General features: G+C 35.2%; 2 protein-coding genes across 6 annotated transcripts in view; one reads left to right on the top strand and one right to left on the bottom strand.

Annotated features, from left to right (window-relative positions):
- The window catches only part of CENPP (centromere protein P), a 224,912-nt gene that overhangs the window by 121,426 nt on the left and 82,334 nt on the right, over nucleotides 1–21,152 (bottom strand). The window lies entirely within an intron of this gene.
- Nucleotides 6,072–14,950, top strand: OMD (osteomodulin). 2 transcript variants are annotated; one of them, XM_059926301.1, is made up of 3 exons: nucleotides 6,072–6,202; nucleotides 10,248–11,202; nucleotides 13,795–14,950. In XM_059926301.1, the coding sequence occupies exons 2-3, from the start codon at nucleotides 10,263–10,265 to the stop codon at nucleotides 14,121–14,123; spliced, it is 1,269 nt and encodes a 422-aa protein (XP_059782284.1). In that variant the 5' UTR covers nucleotides 6,072–6,202; nucleotides 10,248–10,262; the 3' UTR covers nucleotides 14,124–14,950. The 2 variants fall into 2 exon arrangements, with proteins under 2 accessions (XP_059782284.1, XP_059782285.1); XM_059926302.1 differs by lacking the exon at nucleotides 6,072–6,202 and adding an exon at nucleotides 7,958–7,996.

The following is a 21,152-nucleotide window of genomic DNA, read 5'->3' as shown; positions in this document are numbered from 1 at the left end:
ACATCTTTTTATACTCCAGCTGAAGATTACTTGCTATTTCTCAAATATGGTCTGTATTTTCCGGCTTCTGTGTCTTTATTAATGCTGTCCTTTGCATCTATCAGTCTTATCCAACCTCAAATGTCTGTGTCAAAGGTCACCCATCTCAGTTCATCTTCCTGATTCTCCCATAAACAGATGTGGCTTCTCACACCCCACCCTCCAAATCTTCCCAGTATTTTGATGTGTTTCTCTTTTGTACTTATCACAATCTAACTTATTATAGCTATTTATACATGGGTTGTTTTCTTCACATTCTCTAGAGGATTGTAGATATCTTGAGTGTAAGCACTTGATTGCAAAGTCATCTTTGCATCCCCTTTTTCTCCCCCCCCACCAAAGCCTACCACACTTCATTGGCTCAAAACATTCTTCTGGATTAAATCAGCAAAGGGTGCTTATCGAAGGGAAAGAAAAAGCCTTTATCCTCATTCTAACAAGGCAATGTGTTTTTATCCTACATATCTTTCTTTCATCCTAGAAGCTCCTCCTCCCGCTCCAGTTCTCCCACAGACCTATACTCACCTGATGCAGATGTGCTGTGTGTTCCACATTACTCTGAAGTAGGGGCAGATGGCATTTTTTCCCATTGCACATTTTTTCTCAATACAGTTTCTATCACAGGCTCTGGGGAGCTCTAAAACAGATCCCCCCACCCCATCAGCTCTGACCAGTGCTGTAACAAGGTACATATTCCCAGCAGTGACATCTCTCCCTTGGTAAAATAACAGCATGAAAATAAAGATAACTGCTTTAAAATGAGCCCTTCCATAGTCAAGGGAAAGAGCTTACAGAGGGCCCTTTAAAATGAGACCTTCTAAAGAAAGGGGAAGGGCTTACTGAGGGACTTTTAAAACGAGCCCTTCCATAGAGAGAGGAAGAGGTTACAAAGGCTGGAAGGGGCAGAAACACAAGGACAAATTAGGCCAAGGGGCAAAAGCATGTGCCATGTTCAGCTCTACATGGAGGGTGCAATGAGTCATATGAATTCCTAATATTAAAACTTGCAGTTTGAGTGCTGGAGATTTCCTTTTTTTTTTTTTAATTTTTAGTTTTTAACACTTTCATTGGAGTATAATTGCTTTACAATGTTGTGTTAGTTGCTGCTGTATAACAAAGTGAATCAGCTATATTTATACATATATACCCATATCCCCTTCCTCTTGCATCTCCCTCCCACCCTCCCTATCCCACCCCTCTAGGTGGTCACAAAGCACCGAGCTGATCTCCCTGTGCTATGTGGCTGCTTCCCACTAGCTATCTTGGCATGGACATATATACACTACCAAATGTAAAAAAGAGATTTCCTTTTTATTAAGGAAAATTTTCAATAGAAGCAAAAGTAGACAAAACACTACAATGAACTTTCATCTACTTCTCACTCAGTTTTTAAAATTACCAACTTAAGCCAATCTTATTCATTTAAACTCCCATCACTATTATTATTTTTAATAACAGCTTTATTGTGGATATAACTCACATACTGTACAATTTACCATTTAAAGTATACAGTTCAAAGGTTTTTAATATATTCAAGCTTAGCAGCCATCACCACAACCAATTTCAGAACATTTTTATCACTCCAAAAAGAAACCCTGTCCTGATTAATGTCATTTACTCCCAGCCTTAGGTAACCGCAAATCTACTGTTTCTATCAATTTGCCTATTCTGGACATTTCATATAAATGGAATCATATAATATGTGGTCTTTTGTGACTGGTTTCTTCCACTTATAATGTTTTCAAGGTTCATTCATGTTGTAGCATGTGTCAGTACTTCACTCCTTTTTATTGCCAAGTAATATTCCATTGTATAGATGGACCACACTTATTCATCCATTCACCAGCTGATCAACATATAAGTTGTTTCTACTTTCTGGCTGTTATAAATATGTGCATTCAAGTTTTTGTGTGAACGTATGTCTTCACTTTTCCTGGGTATACACTTAGGAGTAAAACAGATGGGTCAAACGGCAACTTTATGTTTAACTTTTTGAGGAACTGTAGATTGTTTTCTGAAGTGGCTGTGCCATTTTTAATTTTCATCAGCAATATATGTAGATTCCAATATCTCCACATCCTCACCAACATTTGTAATTGTCCATATTTTTTATTTCAGCTATCCTAGAGAATGTGAAGTGGTACTTCATTGTGGCTCTGATTTGCATTTTCCTGATGACTAGTGATGTTGAGCATCTTTTCATGGGTTTATGGACCATTTGTTATCTTTGGAGAAACATTTATTCAGATCCTTCACTCATTTTAATATTATTATTATTATTATTGAGTTGTACGAGTTCTTTATTTATTCTAGACACAAGTTCTTAATCAGATATATGATTTGCAAAATTTTCCTCCCATGTGTGGGTTGGTTTTTTTTTTTTCCACTTTCTTGATAGTATCTTTTGGCACAGAAAACAATTTAAATTTTAATGACATCCAATTTACCTATTTTTTCTTCTGATTCTTGCGCTTTTAGTGCCACATCTAAGAAACTGATGCCTAACCGAAGGTCATAATGACTAACATTATATTTTCTTCTAAAATTTAACCATATTAGCTATAACACTTAGGTCTTTGTTCCATTTTCAGTAAATTTTTGCATGTGTTCCAGTTGTCTTAGCACCATTCGTTCAAAGCAGATCAAGATAAAAAAGATTTCTATCACTCCAGAAGGTTCTTCCGTGCCCCTTCCCAGTTCATACTCCCACTTCACCCAGCAAACATCCATTCATTCACTCACTCCACCAAGCAGACATCCCAGAACCTTGCCACCCTCTCCTAAAAATTTCAGTATGTGTCAGTACTTCACTCCTGTATAACCCTCTCCTAAAAATTTCCTTAATAACTGTTAACTTGAGTAAACATAAGTAATAGGAATTCTGCTTCCTGGATCCACATGGCCCACCCTCTCCTTTAACAAAAAAGAAAACATTCCCATTAATTTGGCATTCCCATTAATTTGGCAAGGGAAACGCATCTTATAACCCTTTCCTGAGTCTGAAAACGCTATTGCTTTGTACTCAGTCCCAGTCAGTGAAAAAAAAAAAATTTAATGGATTATACAGACAACTACTTTTTAATTGTGTATATTATCTTGGAACTTTACTCTGTGAGGGTGGGAAGTACTGGCTGCTCCATGAGCCTTTGAGTGCTTCCTTGCTCTCTCTTTGCCGTCTGCGGCTGGTAGTATGCTGGTCTTTTTAAATTCTTCTCTCTATACCTCCTTATTTGGTGAAGTTTCTATGATGTCTTCTAGTTTTGTTATCATGTGGCTTATTGATTTGAATTGTACTTTTATCTCATGTGGTTTACTTAGGAGTTAACCAGGAGAAACACAAAGCAACAGTCCAATTGTCTGAAGAGTAAAGATTTGCAAAATATCTTCTTGAAATAAGAGCTATCCTCTCAAAAACAATTAGAAAGAAGGTACAATATCATTTGCATATGATTCGTATGTACCTGAAAAACCCAAGAGAATCAACTGAAAAATGATGAGTGTCACACATATTAACAAAAAATGGGTATCCATAAACATATAAAAACCCCCTAAAAATAAATAAGAAAAAGATAACACAACAGAAAAATGAGCAAAAAACATTAACAGGCATACCTCAGAAGAGAAAATCCAAATGGCTTAAAAACATTTGAAAAAATGTTCAGCCTCTTTAGTAATCAGGGAAATGGAAATTAAAATCACGAGTAATACCATCATATACCTAAAAATTGGGGGGAAAGTTAGATAATGTCAAGTATTAATGAGATCTAAAACAACTGTAGCCTTTCATTCCCACCACCTCCATTTGCTTACCTGTAACCTCCCTCCAGCGGTGAGACACCTGGCTCCCCCATTCACCACACACTTACATAACCATTCCTTTCCAGCATACATCACAGTAGTGTCAGAACTATTGACTTAAACCCCTGTGCTCATTCATTTTTACCCCTCTGCCTTGCTTTGTTCTTCTGCATTGCACTCCACACCACTTGATATGTTTATTTTCTCTCTTCCTCTTCAGTGATAACAGGAACTTTTACTGCTGGGTTCTCAGCACCTAAAACTGCCTTGAACAAAGTAGGTGCTCAACAAATATTAGCTGGATGAATAAATGAATTAAAAATCTTTATTATGGTTTATTACCATAATTACCAGTCTCAGTCAGACCTTTCCTAGCCAGCACTAGTTATTTGGCTCTGAGATAGTTTATCTACTTCAGTCAAATTATAATCATAGAATATAATTTAGACTTTCATCAATTCAACTGACTTCTCTCCCTAATTGCTACAATTATAACCACCAACTGAGGGAATTCCCTGGTGGTCCAGTGGTTAGGGCTCTGTGCTTTCACTGCCGAGGGTGAGGGTTCAATCCCTGGTCGGGGAACTAAGATCCAACAAGCCGTGCAGCACGGCCAAAAATAAATAAATAAAATTTTTTAAAAATTTTAAATAAAATAAAATAACCACCAACTGAAACAGTGAACTATCACAATCACTTGCATCTTCTAGTTTTCCTCTAAGGCCTGACTCAAACCACCCTTCCCACCCCCTGCCGAACCTAAACCTCCTGGACACCATCAACCTTATTTAAATTTCCTAGACACTTTCAATTTTGAGTGTTGTAGCTACCTATTGATAAATATTTTCACATTTGTTAGGAACATGAACAACATAATCACTATCATAAGTTCAAATCACAGAGTTAAAAGAATAATTTAATAAAAATTAAGCTGTTAATTTTACATTAACCTTCCAAAAGAACTGTGAGGGCATGTAGAATGATTTTTGGAAAAAGTACAGATTTGCTCTCTTTTCCTTAGTGTGGAAGTCTGAGTTTTAAGAACAAACACTAAAAGGAAACATATGGAAAAGATCAGTAACAAGATGAAATCTTGGCCCAAATATGGTCTGCCACGTTTTACATACCAGTGTCTCAAATAATAGATGAGATTTTTACAGTATTGCCAAAACATCTCTTGAAACACTGTACACTTTTTTAAAATCTGAAGTATAATGAAATAAATCTTGTGCGTTCTTTATAAAAACCTAATGGAAAATACTATTTTGAGGAAACAAAAACAAATTCCAGGAATCACTTTACCTTATTAGTTTGTACAAGCTTGAAAGAATCTCCCAAAGAATGAACTCAAAGTTCACTGCCAAGAGATACAAGTTAACTCTCTGTTTAAAATATGAAAATATTGGTATAAAAATATAGCATTTAAGTAGTTAACTGCCACTCTTCAAGAGAGAGACAACTCAGTGAAATTTGTAAATTTTCTACATCTGCAAAATAAAGGCAATAATAGCTGGTCAACAGAAGTTCCTAATTCCATCTTATTCAATACTGTAAAATTACTTTTTGGACTAGTGAAGACAGACAAATCAGAGATTTGTCTTCTGAGTGAATTCCATAACTAAGAGATTAATTTTATTTCAAAGGTTATTAGAACGCATGCTAGTGGATGTATTTGGGAGGAAGGTGAGAAACGGGATAGCTGATAGAAAAGAAGGTATACTTCTTTGTATGGAAAAGTAATATATTTAATCTGTGTCACCAATGACCATCTATTTCATTTTTAAAATAAACTAGATGTGAAATGCTGTATGTTTCTAATCCCGGTTCCTTGTCTTAATAAAGGGAAGCACTGGTGTGAACACACGGTATCAGACAACCGAGGTCTCAAGATGACTCTGAGTTCCACCTTAAAATGCCAAGACACTGAGCTCCATGTTACAGTGGACCTTACTTTGAAGAATTCTTTGGCATGAAAATGAAAATAAAAACAGTAATCAGTACATGCTGTTTCATTTAGTTCTGTTTGCCTTTCATACTAGAGGAAATTCTTGCCATACCTCAAACCAAAATTAAGGGGAAAAGAAAGAAGTAAGCCACATAAATCTGACCAAGAACACAAGCATTTTAATTTGAGTCCACAAAGTTTTGGATAATGAAAAGAAATACATAATTTTAATTCAACCCAAGTATTTTCCAAGTAGATTATATTTGCTTAAATTGCTATAGCAATCCAAGGGACAGCCCTGCCTGGACACACAGTTACTGTGGATTTTTAAGAGATTCAGTTTAAGAATTTAGGAATTTCTGATTCATTTACAGGATTTGCAAATTCATCAGCCCCTGAAAGCTAAAGCAAACTCAACAGGTATGATGATAAAATAATTTTCAATTTTTAAAGAAAATATTCCTACTGTTAAAAATATATTTGATTTAACATTAAAATAGATTGTAGCCATCATAAATGCACATTTTTATAAGCAATATCTGGTAAAAGCTACATTAAAATTTGATTAGCAAAAATATTCAGGGAAATAATATAGGGAATTTAATTTTCTAACTTAAAATTTACCCAATAAATGATCTTTGTTTAGATTTTTTTTTACTTTGAATGAAAGATTCTCACGTTAATGGAATAATTTTCTGTTTCTCTCTCCCTCTCCCTCTCCCTCTCTCTCTCTCTCAACTTTAAGTGACAAAAAACCGGCGAACGCCTTTGAGCCATACATCTGAGCAATGCTAGAGATTCTGGTTTTAGAGAAATGGGTATTTGTACAAATTTCACTAGAAATTTTCTCAAAATTTCTTTATTAACCAAATCCCTGATATTACGATGTTGTTTGCCTCTTCCTCAAAGAGAAAACACAAGTACTCTATCTAGCACTGAAGGTTCTAGTTTCTTGGGTTTCAGTTAATTAAGATCCAAATTTATTATGGCTAAAAATAATTTTGAGACTTTCATATTTTTAATAGCAAAAGAGTTTTATTTCCTTAGGCCTTGTGTGTGATAGTGATATACACAACTTTAATTTTACAGAGTTAAATTTAAAACTGCTTTGGAAAAAATTCTGAATCATATCCTAATACTTGGTTTCTTATATTTTAGTTTCTGTGGCATACCAATAAAACAATTAAGTTTTTAAAATAATAAAATGCTATGAAGCTTTCCAATTACTTTAAACTTTCCAGGACAAAGTTCCATCTCATTTTGATTAGTAATTTAAATTAGAACTTTCTTGATGAAAGCACGAGTGCTTTTTTCCAGGTAAGAGAAATGTTATGACATAGAAACTTTTTTAGCTATAATATGAAAAATTTATATTAATGAGTAATTTAAAAAACCTGGTAACATATTTCACTTTGCTTTAAACTTTCTTTTTCACATTTGTGATTTTTCTACTAAACAAAGTAAGGAATACAGGTAGGAAAGTGAATACAGTATATTGTGACAGAGAAATATTCAACAGAAAAGAGAACAGCCATGTTCTCTGTGAAAATGTTCATTTAGAGAAATCACTGTGGTGAAATAAATGCCTAGAAATAATCAACATTAGTAGCAATAAACATCACTAACAAGATGTAATCTATAACAAAAAATCAATCATGCATTCAACAAATCTGTGAGCACTTACAAACTGTGCATTGTACTAGAGTCTGTCAAAAATTAGAGGGTGAGAAATGAGATGATTGACAGTGGGTTATAATGTTTTGCTATGAGTTATCCTATAGGAGACAAAGCATAAATTGCCGAACATAAAAGGCAGAAGTAATAAAAATATGCCTTGCAAATGGCTGGTAAAAGATTAGCTGAATGAAAAATTTGGATAAAAAGAAATAAGAGAGCACTATAACAGGGAAAATGATCAGGGGTGAAGTTGAGGAGTAAGAAAAATAGAAAATAATGGGTATATCAATGGAGATGGAATGGATTTCAGACCAGAAAACAGCACTTATTGAAAAGGGAGTGGGACAAGGTTGAGCTACAGGGCCGAGGTCCTCAGTGGATGAGGACAATGATGACGAGCTCAGATTTAGAAGAGAAACTGTCTTCAGGGAAAGACCTTTCTTCTTAGGTGGCCAAGAAGACCAAAAGCAGATAATACTAAGAATCCCTTTATTTTCAGAGAGGCCCTCGTCATGAGGTCTTGATTCCTAGGCAAAGGTAAGTGCTGAACCAAAAGTATCATCCAGGTCTCCTTTTTCCCCAACAATTTCTTGTAGTTGTTGAACAGTCATGACTTTAATTCTCAAATGTAAGGTTACTAACTGATGATTAATGATGTTCTAACACAAGGATAAAATTCAGAGTTCTGATGAGCAGTACTCTTTTCAAAGTTCAACTGTGTATCAGTCAGCTTCTGAGACCCCCTACATGGCCTGACCCCGCACAGCTGCATGTCTCTGCCTCTTTGCTTCTACTTTCATCTCAACTCCATGGTGCAGTACTTTAAATGAAGTATGACAAGCACTTTAAAAAAAAGTTGATATGTTATAGTATAATGAGTATAATAATATACTTTTAATACATAAAATATTATCAACTAGAGAGTAATATGTATAGGGTGTTCTATACCCATTCCTGGGAATCTCCCAAAGTCTTGGCCAAATGATGTCTGCAAAGGTTTCCCTGTCTCCCCGAAGCAGGGTTAAGCCACTGGTTCCCACAGCACTGGTATCTCTGCTGCAAACCATATTTCCCTCTGCCTGAGAATATGGTTCACTGTGCTGTGCCTCTCTTGTCCACTAAATTGTATGCTCATGTCTTCATATTTTCTTCATTTCCGTGTTTCCCACCAAGCACAATGCCTCACCCCTAAAATTCAAGACAATCATCAAGTAACCCAATCAAACTAACTAAATCACTAGTAATATTTGCAAGGCTCTTTTCTAACCATGTCCCCACACAACATCTAGTACAGGGTCACTAATTACAGCAGGTGAAAAAGCACTCCTAATCATACCCACTGGGAGCTTCCCAGTGCCCTGTCTGGGTCAGCCAGCACTGAACACTGCCCTTTGGGATGAGACCACACTCTTTCACTTCTCCTCCCAGGACTCTATCTTACTTCATGCATGAACACTGCAGTGTGAAGATTATGGCTCAGCTATATTAATGAATTAAACTAGGTGTTCATTCCCAGAGCGCAAATTCCTGAGGTCACAATTTAGGCCTCTAGGTTCTGGTTGAGATTGGCTGTAACAGTCTTATTTTGCTCCTTCAACAGTTAACCACCGCATTCCAAACATCTCACCCTTTGTTGCTTACATGTTTTTGCTCATCTCTTCTATCTGCAAATCTTCCCTATTTCCCTCTGTGAGAACCCTCATATTCCTTCAAAGTCTAATTCAAATGCCATGTCCTCCATGAATCACATGGATAAAAAGGAACAATGGATGGAGTCTATTTAGATTTGCGAAAGGAAACTTTATGAATTTCAAAATCAAAATTGTTTAAAAGATGAAACCATTACCATTTTGGCATTTTACGTAGGAAGGGATAAGATTAAATAGAAGTCAATATATTAGAGTAAATGATTGTCTATTCTATTTTCTTGGTGAAAAAAGAGGCAAGGTCATCATCTGATTCTCCACTAAGACCTAAACTCCTGGGAGACAGGACAGTGTGTTTTTAATATCTGTGCATCTAGAAATTAACTCCAAAATATTAGTGGAAAAAAAGAAGCTAGGAAGGTAATAGGAAAAATGTATAGAATAACCAATTAGAAACTAATTTTGTAGAATGTAAATATTGTGTGTGTTTGTGATTTAAAGTAGTTATTCAAGTAAAGTCAGAGACAAAATAATTGGATTCTGCAAACTATTTCACAGGGAAAATTTGAAGTCACAGTCTTGGACAGAAAACACTAACAGGAAACATGATAGTTATTTTTAATATCTCAAGCTTTCACATAAAATGGAGTGTTCTATGTTCTTCCAAAGAGCAGAAAAGAACATCAGCAAACAAAAGGTGCAGCGGGAAAATTTTGGTTAATATCAAGAATCTCCTAAGTAACTAAAACATAGAGTCTCTCTTCTCATAGGCAGTAAACATCACTGAAGGGGCCAAATAGTCAGTGAGAACATCCAGCATTTATACGGAAAGAGCACTTGGCTTTGGGGTGGAGAGATGTCATGCTATCATTGTAAATCTATAGTCTAGTAAGCAAGACAAATCGAGATTCTCCTAAAAGATGGTTACTTAGTCTGGTTCAATGCAGTATGTGACTTTTTAAAAAATACCACCTTATACACTAATTTTGGTCTGAGCAGCACCCATTAATTCTGAACATTCTTTTATATATTTCAATACAGATATAGATATTATGCATTTTATATAACTGTCAATTTATATACAAATTATTCTAAGTTTACTCACTTTTCCCACAATATATTTCCTTTTTGCCTTGTAATAGGACAAAAAAAGGAACATGGGCTTTTCAAGTCCAGTATGTGTCCTTTTCTTCTTTCTTGGAGTCAAAGTATATTGCCAGTATGAAAGTTATCAATGGGATGAAGATTATGACCAAGAACCAGATGATGTCTACCAACCAGAATTCCAATTTCATCAAAATGAAGATTATGGAGTTCCATTTCATCAGCATACTTTAGGTTGTGCCAGTGAATGCTTCTGTCCACCTAACTTTCCATCATCAATGTACTGTGATAATCGCAAACTCAAGGCTATCCCAAATATTCCAGCATATATTCAGCAAGTTTATCTTCAGTTTAATGAAATTGAGGCTGTGACTGCAGATTCATTCATCAATGCCACTCATCTTAAAGAAATCAACCTCAGCCACAACAAAATTAAATCTCAAAAGATTGATCATGGTGTGTTTGCTAAATTGTCAAATCTACTACAACTTCACCTACAGCATAACAATTTAGAAGACTTTCCATTTCCTCTTCCTAAGTCTTTGGAAAGGATTCTTCTTGGTTACAATCAGATCTCCAGACTGCAGACAAATGCTGTGAATGGGCTAGTAAACTTGACCATGCTTGATCTTTGTTATAATCAAATTGATGATTCTACATTACAAGAAAAAATCCTTGCGAAAATGGAAAAACTAATGCAGCTTAACCTATGTAATAACAGATTAGAATCAATGCCTCCTGGTTTGCCTTCTTCACTTATGTATCTGTCTTTAGAAAATAATTCAATATCTGCTATACCAGAAAATTACTTCAATGAACTCCCAAAACTTCATGCTCTAAGAATGTCACACAATAAACTACAGGACATCCCATATTATATTTTTAATCTTTCCAACCTTATAGAGCTCAATGTTGGACACAACAAACTGAAGCAAGCATTCTATATTCCAAGAAATTTAGAACACCTATACCTAGAAAATAATGAAATTGAAAGTATGTAAAATTTCATTTTTTGTGTGTATTGGTTTTATTTTTATTATTTATTTAAATTATTTACTTATTTATTTTTAATTTTTATTTTATATTGGAGCATAGTTGATTAACAACGTTGTTAGTTTCAGATGAACAGCAAAGTGATTCAGTTATACATATACATGTATTTATTCTTTTTCAAATTCTTTTCCCATTTAGGTTATTATAGAATATTGAGCAGCGTTCCCCGTGCTATAGAGTATGTCCTTGTTGTACATGTCAATCCCAAACTCCCAATCTATTCCTCTCCCCCACTCTTCCCCCCTGGTAACAATAAGTTTGTTCTCTCAGTCTGTGAGTCTGTTTCTGTTTTGTAAATAAGTTCATTTGTATCATTTTTTTCTTAGATTCTTCATATACGTGATATCATATGATATTTTTCTTTCTCTGACTTACTTCACTTAGTGTGATCATCTCCAGGTCCATCCATGTTGCTGCAAATGGCATTATTTCATTCTTTTTTAATGGCTGAGTAATATTCCATTGTATATATGTATCATATCTTGTTTATCCATTCATCTGTCGATGGATATTTAGGTTGCTTCCATGTCTTGGCTATTGGAAACAGTGCTGCAATGACATTTGGGGTGCCTCTATCCTTTCGAACCATGGATTTCTCCGGATATATGCCCAGGAGTGGGATTGCTGGATCATATGGTAGCTGTATTTTTAGTTTCTTAAGGAACCTCCATACTGTTCTCCATAGTGGCTGTACCAATTTATATTCCCACCAACGATGTAGGAGGGTTCCCTTTTCTCCACACCCTCTCCAGCATTTATTGTTTATAGATTGTTTGATGATGGCCATTCTGACTGGTGTGAGGTGATATCTCATTGTAGTTTTGATTTGCATTTCTCTAATAATTAGCGATGTTGAGCATCTTTTCATGTGCCTCTTGGCCATCTGTATGTCATCTTTAGAGAAATGTCTCTTTAGGTCTCCTGACCATTTTTTAATTGGGTTGTTTGGTTTTCTGTTATGGAGTTGTATGAGCTCTTTATAAATTTGGGAGACTAATCCCTTGTCGGTTGCATCGTTTGCAAATATTTTCTTCCATTTTGTAGGTTATCTTTTCATTTTTTTAATGGTTTCCTTTGCTGTGCAAAAGCTTTTGAGTTTAATGAGGTCCCATTTGTTTATTTATTATTTTATTTCCATTACTCTAGGAGATGGCTTAGAAAAGATATTGCTGTGATTTATGTCAAAGAGTGTTCTGCTTATGTTTTCCTCTAAGAGTTTTATAGTATCTGGTTTTACATTTAGGTCTTTAATCCATTTTGAGTTTAATTTGTGTATGGTGTTAAAGAATGTTCTAATTTCATTTTTTTACATGTAGCTGTCCAGTTTTCCCAGCACCATTTACTGAAGACACTGTCTTTCCTCCATTGTATAGTCTTGCCTCCTCTGTCGTAGATTAATTGACCATAGGTGTGTGGGTTTATTTCTGGGCTTTCTACCCTGTTCCATTGATCTATATGTCTGTTTTTGTGACAGTACCACACCATTTTGATGACTGTAGCTTTGTAGTATAGTCTGAAGTCAGGGAGCCTGATTCCTCCAGCTCCGTTTTTCTTTCTCAAGATTTCTTTGGCTATTCGGGATCTTTTGTGTCTCCACATGAATTTTAAGATTGTTTTGTTCTAGTTCTGTGAAAAATGTCATTTCATAGGAATTGCACCAAATCTGTAGATTGCCTTGGGTAGTATAGTCATTTTGACAATATTGATTCTTCCAATCCAAGAACATGGTACATCTTTCCATCTGTTTGTGTCATCTTCGATTTCTTTCATCAGCATCTTATAGTTTTCGGAGTACAGACAGGTCTTTTGTCTCCTTAGGTAGGTTTATTCCTAGTTATTTTATTCTTTTTGATGTGATGGTTAAGTTGGATTGTTTCTTTAATTTCTCTTTCTGATCTTTCGTTGTTAGTGTACAGAAATGCAACAGATTTCTGTGTATTAATTTTGTATCCTGCAACTTTAATGAATTCATTGATGAATATCATTGTCTTTTAAAGACAGAAAGAAGAGTATTTTGACCTTTTAAAGAACGAATCTTTGAAAACTTATGCTTTACAAATTGCTGAAAATGGTTGCTTTCAAGTTGGCTAGGGAAATGGCAGAAATTGGCCCCAGAGAAAGGTGTACTCCAAGGTTTATAGTCTTTTCTATTAAATGTTATCACCTTGAACATTGAGAATTAGTACTGTAGGGTATACAAAGAAATATGAGATCCTGAGTAGTGGAACTATAGATGATTTTCACTTTTTTCTTTTTAAGATTGTTTCTACTAAGAATTTATTACTTAAATAATTTATTTAATACTTAAATAATTACTTAATAGCCAGTGAAGCCATCGTTTATTTTGATAATACAAAATTCATTTATAGTTTCATTTTTATTTTATTTGATTACTGTAAAAAATAATTAAACCTAATTCCACTTACAAGTATTTTAATTAATAAAACTATACCCCATAAACATTTAAATAAAATCCAATATAGGATTATGGATGTAATACAGCAGGATTAATTTTTAATTTGTATTTTTCAGATATCAATGTCACATTGATGTGTTCATCTGTTGACCCACTACATTACCATCATTTAACATACATTCGTGTAGATCAAAATAAGCTAAAAGAGCCAATAAGCTCATACATTTTCCTCTGCTTCCCTCATATACACACTATTTATTATGGTGAACAAAGAAGCACTAATGGTCAAACCATACAACTGAAGACCCAAGTGTTCAGGAGATTTCAAGATGATGTTGACAGTGAAGATCACGATGATCACCATGAAGCCCCAGAAGAAGAAGGAACAGAAGAAAACGTTGACCCTCACTATTATGGAAGTCAAGAATGGCAAGAAACTATATAAGTATACATTTATAACGTCACAAAATCTTATTATTCAATATAAATTTAACTAAATATGCATAGCTCATAGTAATATACCTGGAATTGTGTACTAGTATGAGATCAGATTGAATTTAGGTTGTTGACAACATTTGCATCATTACACAGGATTAGAACTTACTCAAAATGATACAAATCTTTAGCAATGTAAATTAGAATGATAAGTAGGAATCAAAAACTACACTTTGAATATTAAATTATCATCATGTTGAGGAAAAAAGCAAGTATGACCACTTCTATTAACAGTAATTTTTCTAATAATGATGAAAGACGTAGTGTTAGAAGCTAAGAACTGTAAACCATGTGCTTCAAATCACTATGAGCATAGTGTTTAAATGCCAGAATGTTATATTAATGTAACAGCAGCTACTCATTTAAGGAATAGACTATTTTTCTGACCTAATGTCCAGAAAAGCTTTCACACTTGTATTTGAATATCATCACCATGACAGCCACCGCCCTGGTCCTACCACTTAGAGCACAGAATGATATTCTTGATTTTCAAAAGAGGCTACCGTACTAAGGATCCAAGGCACACAGACTTATGAAATCAACTAGTCTTGTTTTTCTCTCAGAGCACGAAAGCAACAAATATTTAAACCCTGTATTTGGACACCTAAAAAACACCAAATCATCTTATCACAATTCGTATTTTAGCAAATTTCAGCAATTGTACAAAACAATCTTGACTGCGTTCCAGTGTTTCTATAGTAAATTCACTAGAGAAAGGTTTTAGTTACATAAAGATTTGCTAATAAATAACTGCTCTGTTCACAAGGTTAAGTTAATGTTAGCACAAGAAAGTATATCAACATAATTAAACACTTCTATTTTCCTAGCACAATATATTAGAAACATATATGTATATCAGTCAATGTTTATTTACACAGTGTTAAAGTTGAATAGAGTTCCTTTGAAATTTGAATGACAGGCTTTGATATCTTCTTTAAATTCTTAAAAATCATATATCATTTTGAAGCATTTTAAGTATGCCTTATAATGAAGTATAACTTCTATGATGAACTTTCTTGATTTACCAGGCTAATATTTCACAGAATTCCTCAGATAAGGAATAAACACAAATCTGGAACTGCCTACACAGGAAACCCCTCAAACAAACAGTAACAATTTAAACAGTATGCAAAAAGACAAATTAAAACTATATTTTAAAAGCAGTTTTCTAGTGGTGAGTCTATTTTTCTGGAGATGACAGTTTAAAATGAAGCCTCTAATGCTCTTTATATCTTTGAGTAGGTTATTAGCATGTAGCAGAAACAGAACACCCACATGTCCCCAGGGACAAGCTCAACAACCCAGAATGAACATGAACAACATTCCATTCATTCATTCATTTAATTAACATTCAGCAAGTCTTTTGGTATGCAGGGCTTAGTAATGAGAAGTCAAACAGAATACATATGTGCACCTGTGACGCTATGAGACACAGGTGTGAGGGTAAAGGTAAGAGCAAAACGTTAGTGATGTGGGTAAAGCACATTTTTCCAAAGAGGTAAAAAACTTTAAGGACCATCTCCCCCTTTATTGAAATTTTTAAAAATAGGGTTATAAATTTAAACATTTATTATGAGTTAATATGTGGAAAATACTGTGAGTGTTTTAGGAGATCAGAAAGAGAAGACTATTTCTTACCCAGAACAATTTAAAATTTAATGAGGAGCCATCAGGAAAATGCAAATCAAAACCACAGCAAGATACTCCTTTACATTCACTGGATGGCTATAATCAAAAAGGCAGACAAATAATAAGTATTAATGAGGAGGTACAGAAAGTGGAATCCGCTGGTGACGAAGTCAAATGGTGCAGCTGCTTTGGAAAGCAGTCTGGCAGTTCTTCAAAAAGTTAGTTACCTATGATCCAACAATTCCACTCCTAGATATATACCTAAGAGAACTGAACACATATGTTCACACAAAAACATGTACACAAATGTTCATAGCAGCATTATTCATTAATAGCCAGAAAGTGGAAACCACTCAAATGTCCTTCAGCTGATGAAAGGATAAACAAAATGTGGTATATCCACACAATGGAAAATTATTCAGCCAAAAGAAGGAATGAAGTACTGATACATGTTACTACATGGATGAACCATGAAGACATTATGCTAGTGAAAAGTCAGTCACAGAAGACCACCTATTGTATGATTCTATTTATATAAAATGTCTAGAAGAGGCAAATCTATAGAGACAGAAAGATTATTGGCTGCCTGGGTTTGGGGGGCAGGAGAATAAAGGGAAACTGGGGAGCGACTGACAATGGATAGAGTCTTTCTTTTGGGGGTGATGAAAATATTCTGAAATTGATTATAGTGATGATTGTACAAGTTTGGAAATACTAAAAACTATTGAATTGTACACTTTAAAAAAGTGAATTGCATGAGATGTGAATTATTTCAATAAAGTTGTTATTTAAAAATTTAACATAGACAATAAGATCTAATAACTCACTCTAACAAAAGGAAGAAAGAAATACAATGTGGCAGTAACTGAAACACGATGTGAACACAGATATACCGACTTTATTTCTGGCCAGGATGTGAAGCAGTTGAAGGCTTCAAAGAGGTGGTACTTTGATGTGTGAGTAGGGACTGATTGGCAAGAGTGGAGAAAACAAGGTCCCAAGGTGAGATTAATATAAAAATGTGGTAATTACTTATTTCAACTCTTGCACAGTTAAAACCCTCCAAATTTTCAGAATTCTGGAGCACCTATTTTTATCTCCTCCTAAATTGACAAATGAAAGAATAGGCTTAGTGAAGAAAAAAACTGCACAGTTTAGCAGTTCGTAACAAGGAATTTGAAATCAGATATACCTTGGTAGAAGCCTGACTTCACACTTGTAACTAAGCAAGATGACTCTCGGTAAGTTACTTCTTGAAGCCTCCCTTTCTGCATTTCTATAAGGAAGGTGGTTCTCACAGGGCTGTTACAAGGACAAGCAGAGATAGTGTACATACCAAAGCATTTAACAAACTGCATGCCAGTTACAGGTACCCTACAAGCAGTAATTACTGCAGTATGTCCAGCCCAGCAGCCCACTGGATATATGTGCCGCCAGCCATCAGCTGTGCTTCGCATGCCTTGGCGCTCTCTCTGGGACCCTCTAGAATGGAGTTAGCATCTTTCAGGTTCCTTGCAAGGTTCCACTTGTACAAAAGATTAGTAAACAAGACAGAATTTACTAAAGATTTCATTAGGGAGAGAGAGGAGGGAGCTTAAATCATATACCCGCAACAAACATATTCCAAGTCATTATTTGATGGTTCAGCTTTCCAAAGCACCTCTAGATGGCCTACAAGGGTGGGAAGCAGAGTTCCCTCCACCCCTCAAAAGGCACTTGGCTGCCTGGCTCCTCTGGCTAGAGTAGTCAAACTCTTCCTGTCTATTAGGAAGAAGAGGTCACCTCTGCTCTCTCTTTAAAGGCATGTATATATAAACATGTCACAAAATGTCCCCCAGCTGCAGGGCCAAGTAAGGAGGCAGGTTAACAACCATCTTTTGTTACTCAAAAATGTCCAGAGGAACTCATGCTTACCCCAAGTATTTCTCATTAAAAAGAAAACAAAACAAATAACCACCAATGCTTTCCCTAGGAGGATGGAAGAATAAAGTTCTACCTCCTACCAGAGCTGCAAACAAAACCAGATGATATATTTATATCAGGAAAGAAAAAGATGAAAATTCATCAATTTTCTCATTACACTTCAAAGTATTAGCTATATTAGCTCTGAGGCTGTGTGTTTGTGACCACTAACAAATAAATCCAAATCATACCATGAACCCAAGCTTAATTAGCAAACATATTAGAAAGGAAATAAAAATAAAGGATATTTAATAAATTTGCTTACAATAATACTGGTTGAGAATGTTTAGCATGTGTTTAAATATTACCTGAAAACTATACATTTTTACTTTATTCCTCAAGTTGGAACCACTAACCCAAAATGCAGATGTATACATATCATGTAACATACTAAACCAATTCCATGGGGAAAAAAACAGAAGAAATAAACCTGTCTCTTCTGTATACTTTTACTGTAGCAAAGGATTCATATGACCCAAGGAAAGCTAGAACTAAAACCCCAATTTCCTGATTCCAAATCCATCTTTTCTAAATCTTAGAAATAAAGAATAACAGCAGCTGGAAACAAAATTAAATCATAACCGCTAAAAATCCAAAGTTTCTTACATGTTCCAATTTACTAAATAAGTATAACCTGGTATGCCTAGCAAGTAAATAGCACGGCATTTATGGATATGTCTGTCACTGCATGCTTAGGTTGCAAATTTATTATACGTAGACTTATGTACTACTCAGAAAAATTAAAATCACAAATACGATACATTTTTAACATTAACCCTTCTTTATATTGAGTCATAATTCCCCTCCCTTTAAACTTAAGCCTTTAGTCTGGGAAGTACTTGGGTTCGCATCTTTATCTCATTTGACCAAACAACTAGGCTTCAGGCACAGGCAGAGATTTGAGATGGAGATTCAAATCATAGACTTCCCATAAAACCCTAGAATGTTCATTAGAAACAAGTCAGAGGTCATTCCCACACTGAAGGGGAGATGACTACACAAGGCAAAATTCTGGGACACCTTCAAAGATATAAAACCCTATAAAGATACCAAGGATAAAGTGACAGGGTCACCAAGAAAAACTCCACAGAGATAACCCTCTCAATTTTGGATAAATGCCTGCTCTTGAGCCTTCGCTTTCATCTTTTATTACTGTTCAGTGAAAGCTAAATAGTTTTCTACTAGGATACAATAGTTCTTTCTGGAGTAGAAAACAATCTAACTTTGAAACATATTTTGTACTGGAAACTATGTAGTAAAGAATTTGACCCCAAAGAGGGGTTTGGGCTTTGCTGTCAGCTTCTAGGAGGTAATCTCTATCTCTGTTTAGAATGGGGGTTAACACATCCAATCTTAGGGTGGGATGGGCCATACCAAATAGTCTTAGGTTGGCCATGCCAGAAAGACAACCATGTGATTTAGGATGTGTAATATAGTATCAGTCAACCTGGGGGCAGAGTTCAACCATGTGGGATACTCAATCAATTGATCATGCGTATGTAATGAAGTCCCAGTAAAAACTGAACTGTGAGGCTCAGTAGTGCTTTCCTGGTTGGCAATACCCATATTCCTTGTCATACATCAATGCCGGGTGGGTAACGCATCCTGAGAACAATGGAAGCTCTGCACTTGGAACCCTCATAGACTCTGTCCAATGCGTCTCTTCCTCTGGCTGATGTTTATGTGTATTCTTTCCCTGTGATAAACCATAACCATGAATAGAATGGCTTCCAGTGAGTTCCATGAGTCCTAGAAAATTATCAAATGTGAGGGTAGTTTGGGGAACCCCCCAAACTTTCAGTTGGTATAAGAAATGAGGATGGTTTTGGGGACTGTGCTCTCAAACATTAAAGTCTGGCTAACTGTGGGTGGGAACATACATATTTTCCAGTGTAATTCTGAATATTTCTAGAATCTTACCTTGTGTAGTCATCTCCCCTTCAAGTGTGGATGTGACCTCTGACTTGCTTCTAACCAACACAATATTGCAAAGAGATGGCATATATATGATTATGGGTGCATGACTGCTACAAAGAAACTGTGAGATAATAAATGTGTGTTATTTTAGACCATTAAACTTGTAATAAATAACCAATAAAATAGATAAGCAGTGATATTCTTCAGAAATGCAACATTAGAGGGATACTTCTAAAGTGAAAATAGAATCATGTCACTCCCTGGCTTAAAAATCTCTCAGTGGTCTCTCACTGGCTACAAATAAAACTCAAACACCTCAGCAAGGTATAAAAGACTCTCCTTAATCTGACCTCTAGTCCCCTGTCTGATCTCTTAATATGCGCCACCCACCTCATCTCTTCTCTCTCTCCCTCCAAGCTCCAGCCATATACAACTAATTATCCATTTCCTTAATGATCTACCCTCCCCACCTGTGTGCTGCTCCCATTCCTAGAGCACTTCTCCCTCGGCCTGCCCCCCCGCCCCCGCCCCCGCCCCTCATTTTCTCTAGAGAAGTCAGTATGGTGCAGCCTCTGTGGCTTCACCCTTTCCCAGGCCACTGCAGAACTCTGTGCACATTTCTGTGTAGCAGGTCTCTCACTGTGCATTCTGTCGCTTGTTTGCTGCCCTTCTTGCTTAACTTACAAACCCTTCCTTTTTGAGGGGAGAAAATGAATTTTGTTTGTCTGAGTTTATTTTTCTGTAGTACTGGCAGAGAAGTGGCACTCAATAAACTTCTACTAAATAAATGAATGCCAATAAAACTATATTTACTGGTCATAATTTTTCAAGAAAAAAATGTTATATCCACAAAATAATTTTCATTAGTACAAAGTGTCAAACTGTGTTCATTAGTAAACCATGAATCTCTAAGATTCTCTAAATCTATTCAACATCTATGCAGTTCATTTCTCAACATCCCATTAAACCTGCCACACAACAGAAAACAAATCAATATCTGCTGTTTCATTATTAGATCTTTTCAAAGATTTTAAGGCCATAAAATTGACAATTTACATCAACCAAAACCAGAGAATATCACAAATAAATTTAAAATAATTCACATTCAGAAAAAAACATGAGTATTCAAGTCTTAGTTTATCCAAGCTTTAATTCAAAAAACTCTAAAGCCAATTTTGAATAGAAAAAGAGAACAAATTAGTATTCTTTCATTTTCTACTTTTTAATAAAGTATTTATCCATATCCATATTTATTGAATTTTTAGCTTAGAGGAGAAAGAAATGTTACCTTGACTGCTAAAAGTACCAAAGAGTGATAAAATTTAAACAAATCTTTAAAGATGTTCACACAGTTATCTAAATACCACTTCAACTTAAAAAAATCAAATTTAATATTAAAATAATTAAAACAGCTTCCTTCATTTAGCAAACAAAAATATATTTTACTATCAACCCCCAAATTATAAATAAA

The sequence above is a fragment of the Balaenoptera ricei genome, chromosome 6 (assembly GCF_028023285.1).
Source record: "Balaenoptera ricei isolate mBalRic1 chromosome 6, mBalRic1.hap2, whole genome shotgun sequence".
Taxonomy (NCBI): domain Eukaryota; kingdom Metazoa; phylum Chordata; class Mammalia; order Artiodactyla; family Balaenopteridae; genus Balaenoptera; species Balaenoptera ricei.
Note: the sequence above shows the minus strand (reverse complement) of the source record. Positions and strands in the feature narration are given on the sequence as shown.

Excerpts from the sequence above, each read along its gene's own strand:
- OMD (XM_059926301.1), top strand. The coding sequence starts at position 10,263 with ATGGGCTTTTCAAGTCCAGTATGTGTCCTTTTCTTCTTTCTTGGAGTC. Across the intron at positions 11,203-13,794 it reads AGAAAATAATGAAATTGAAA|ATATCAATGTCACATTGATG; the intron begins GTATGTAAAATT and ends TGTATTTTTCAG.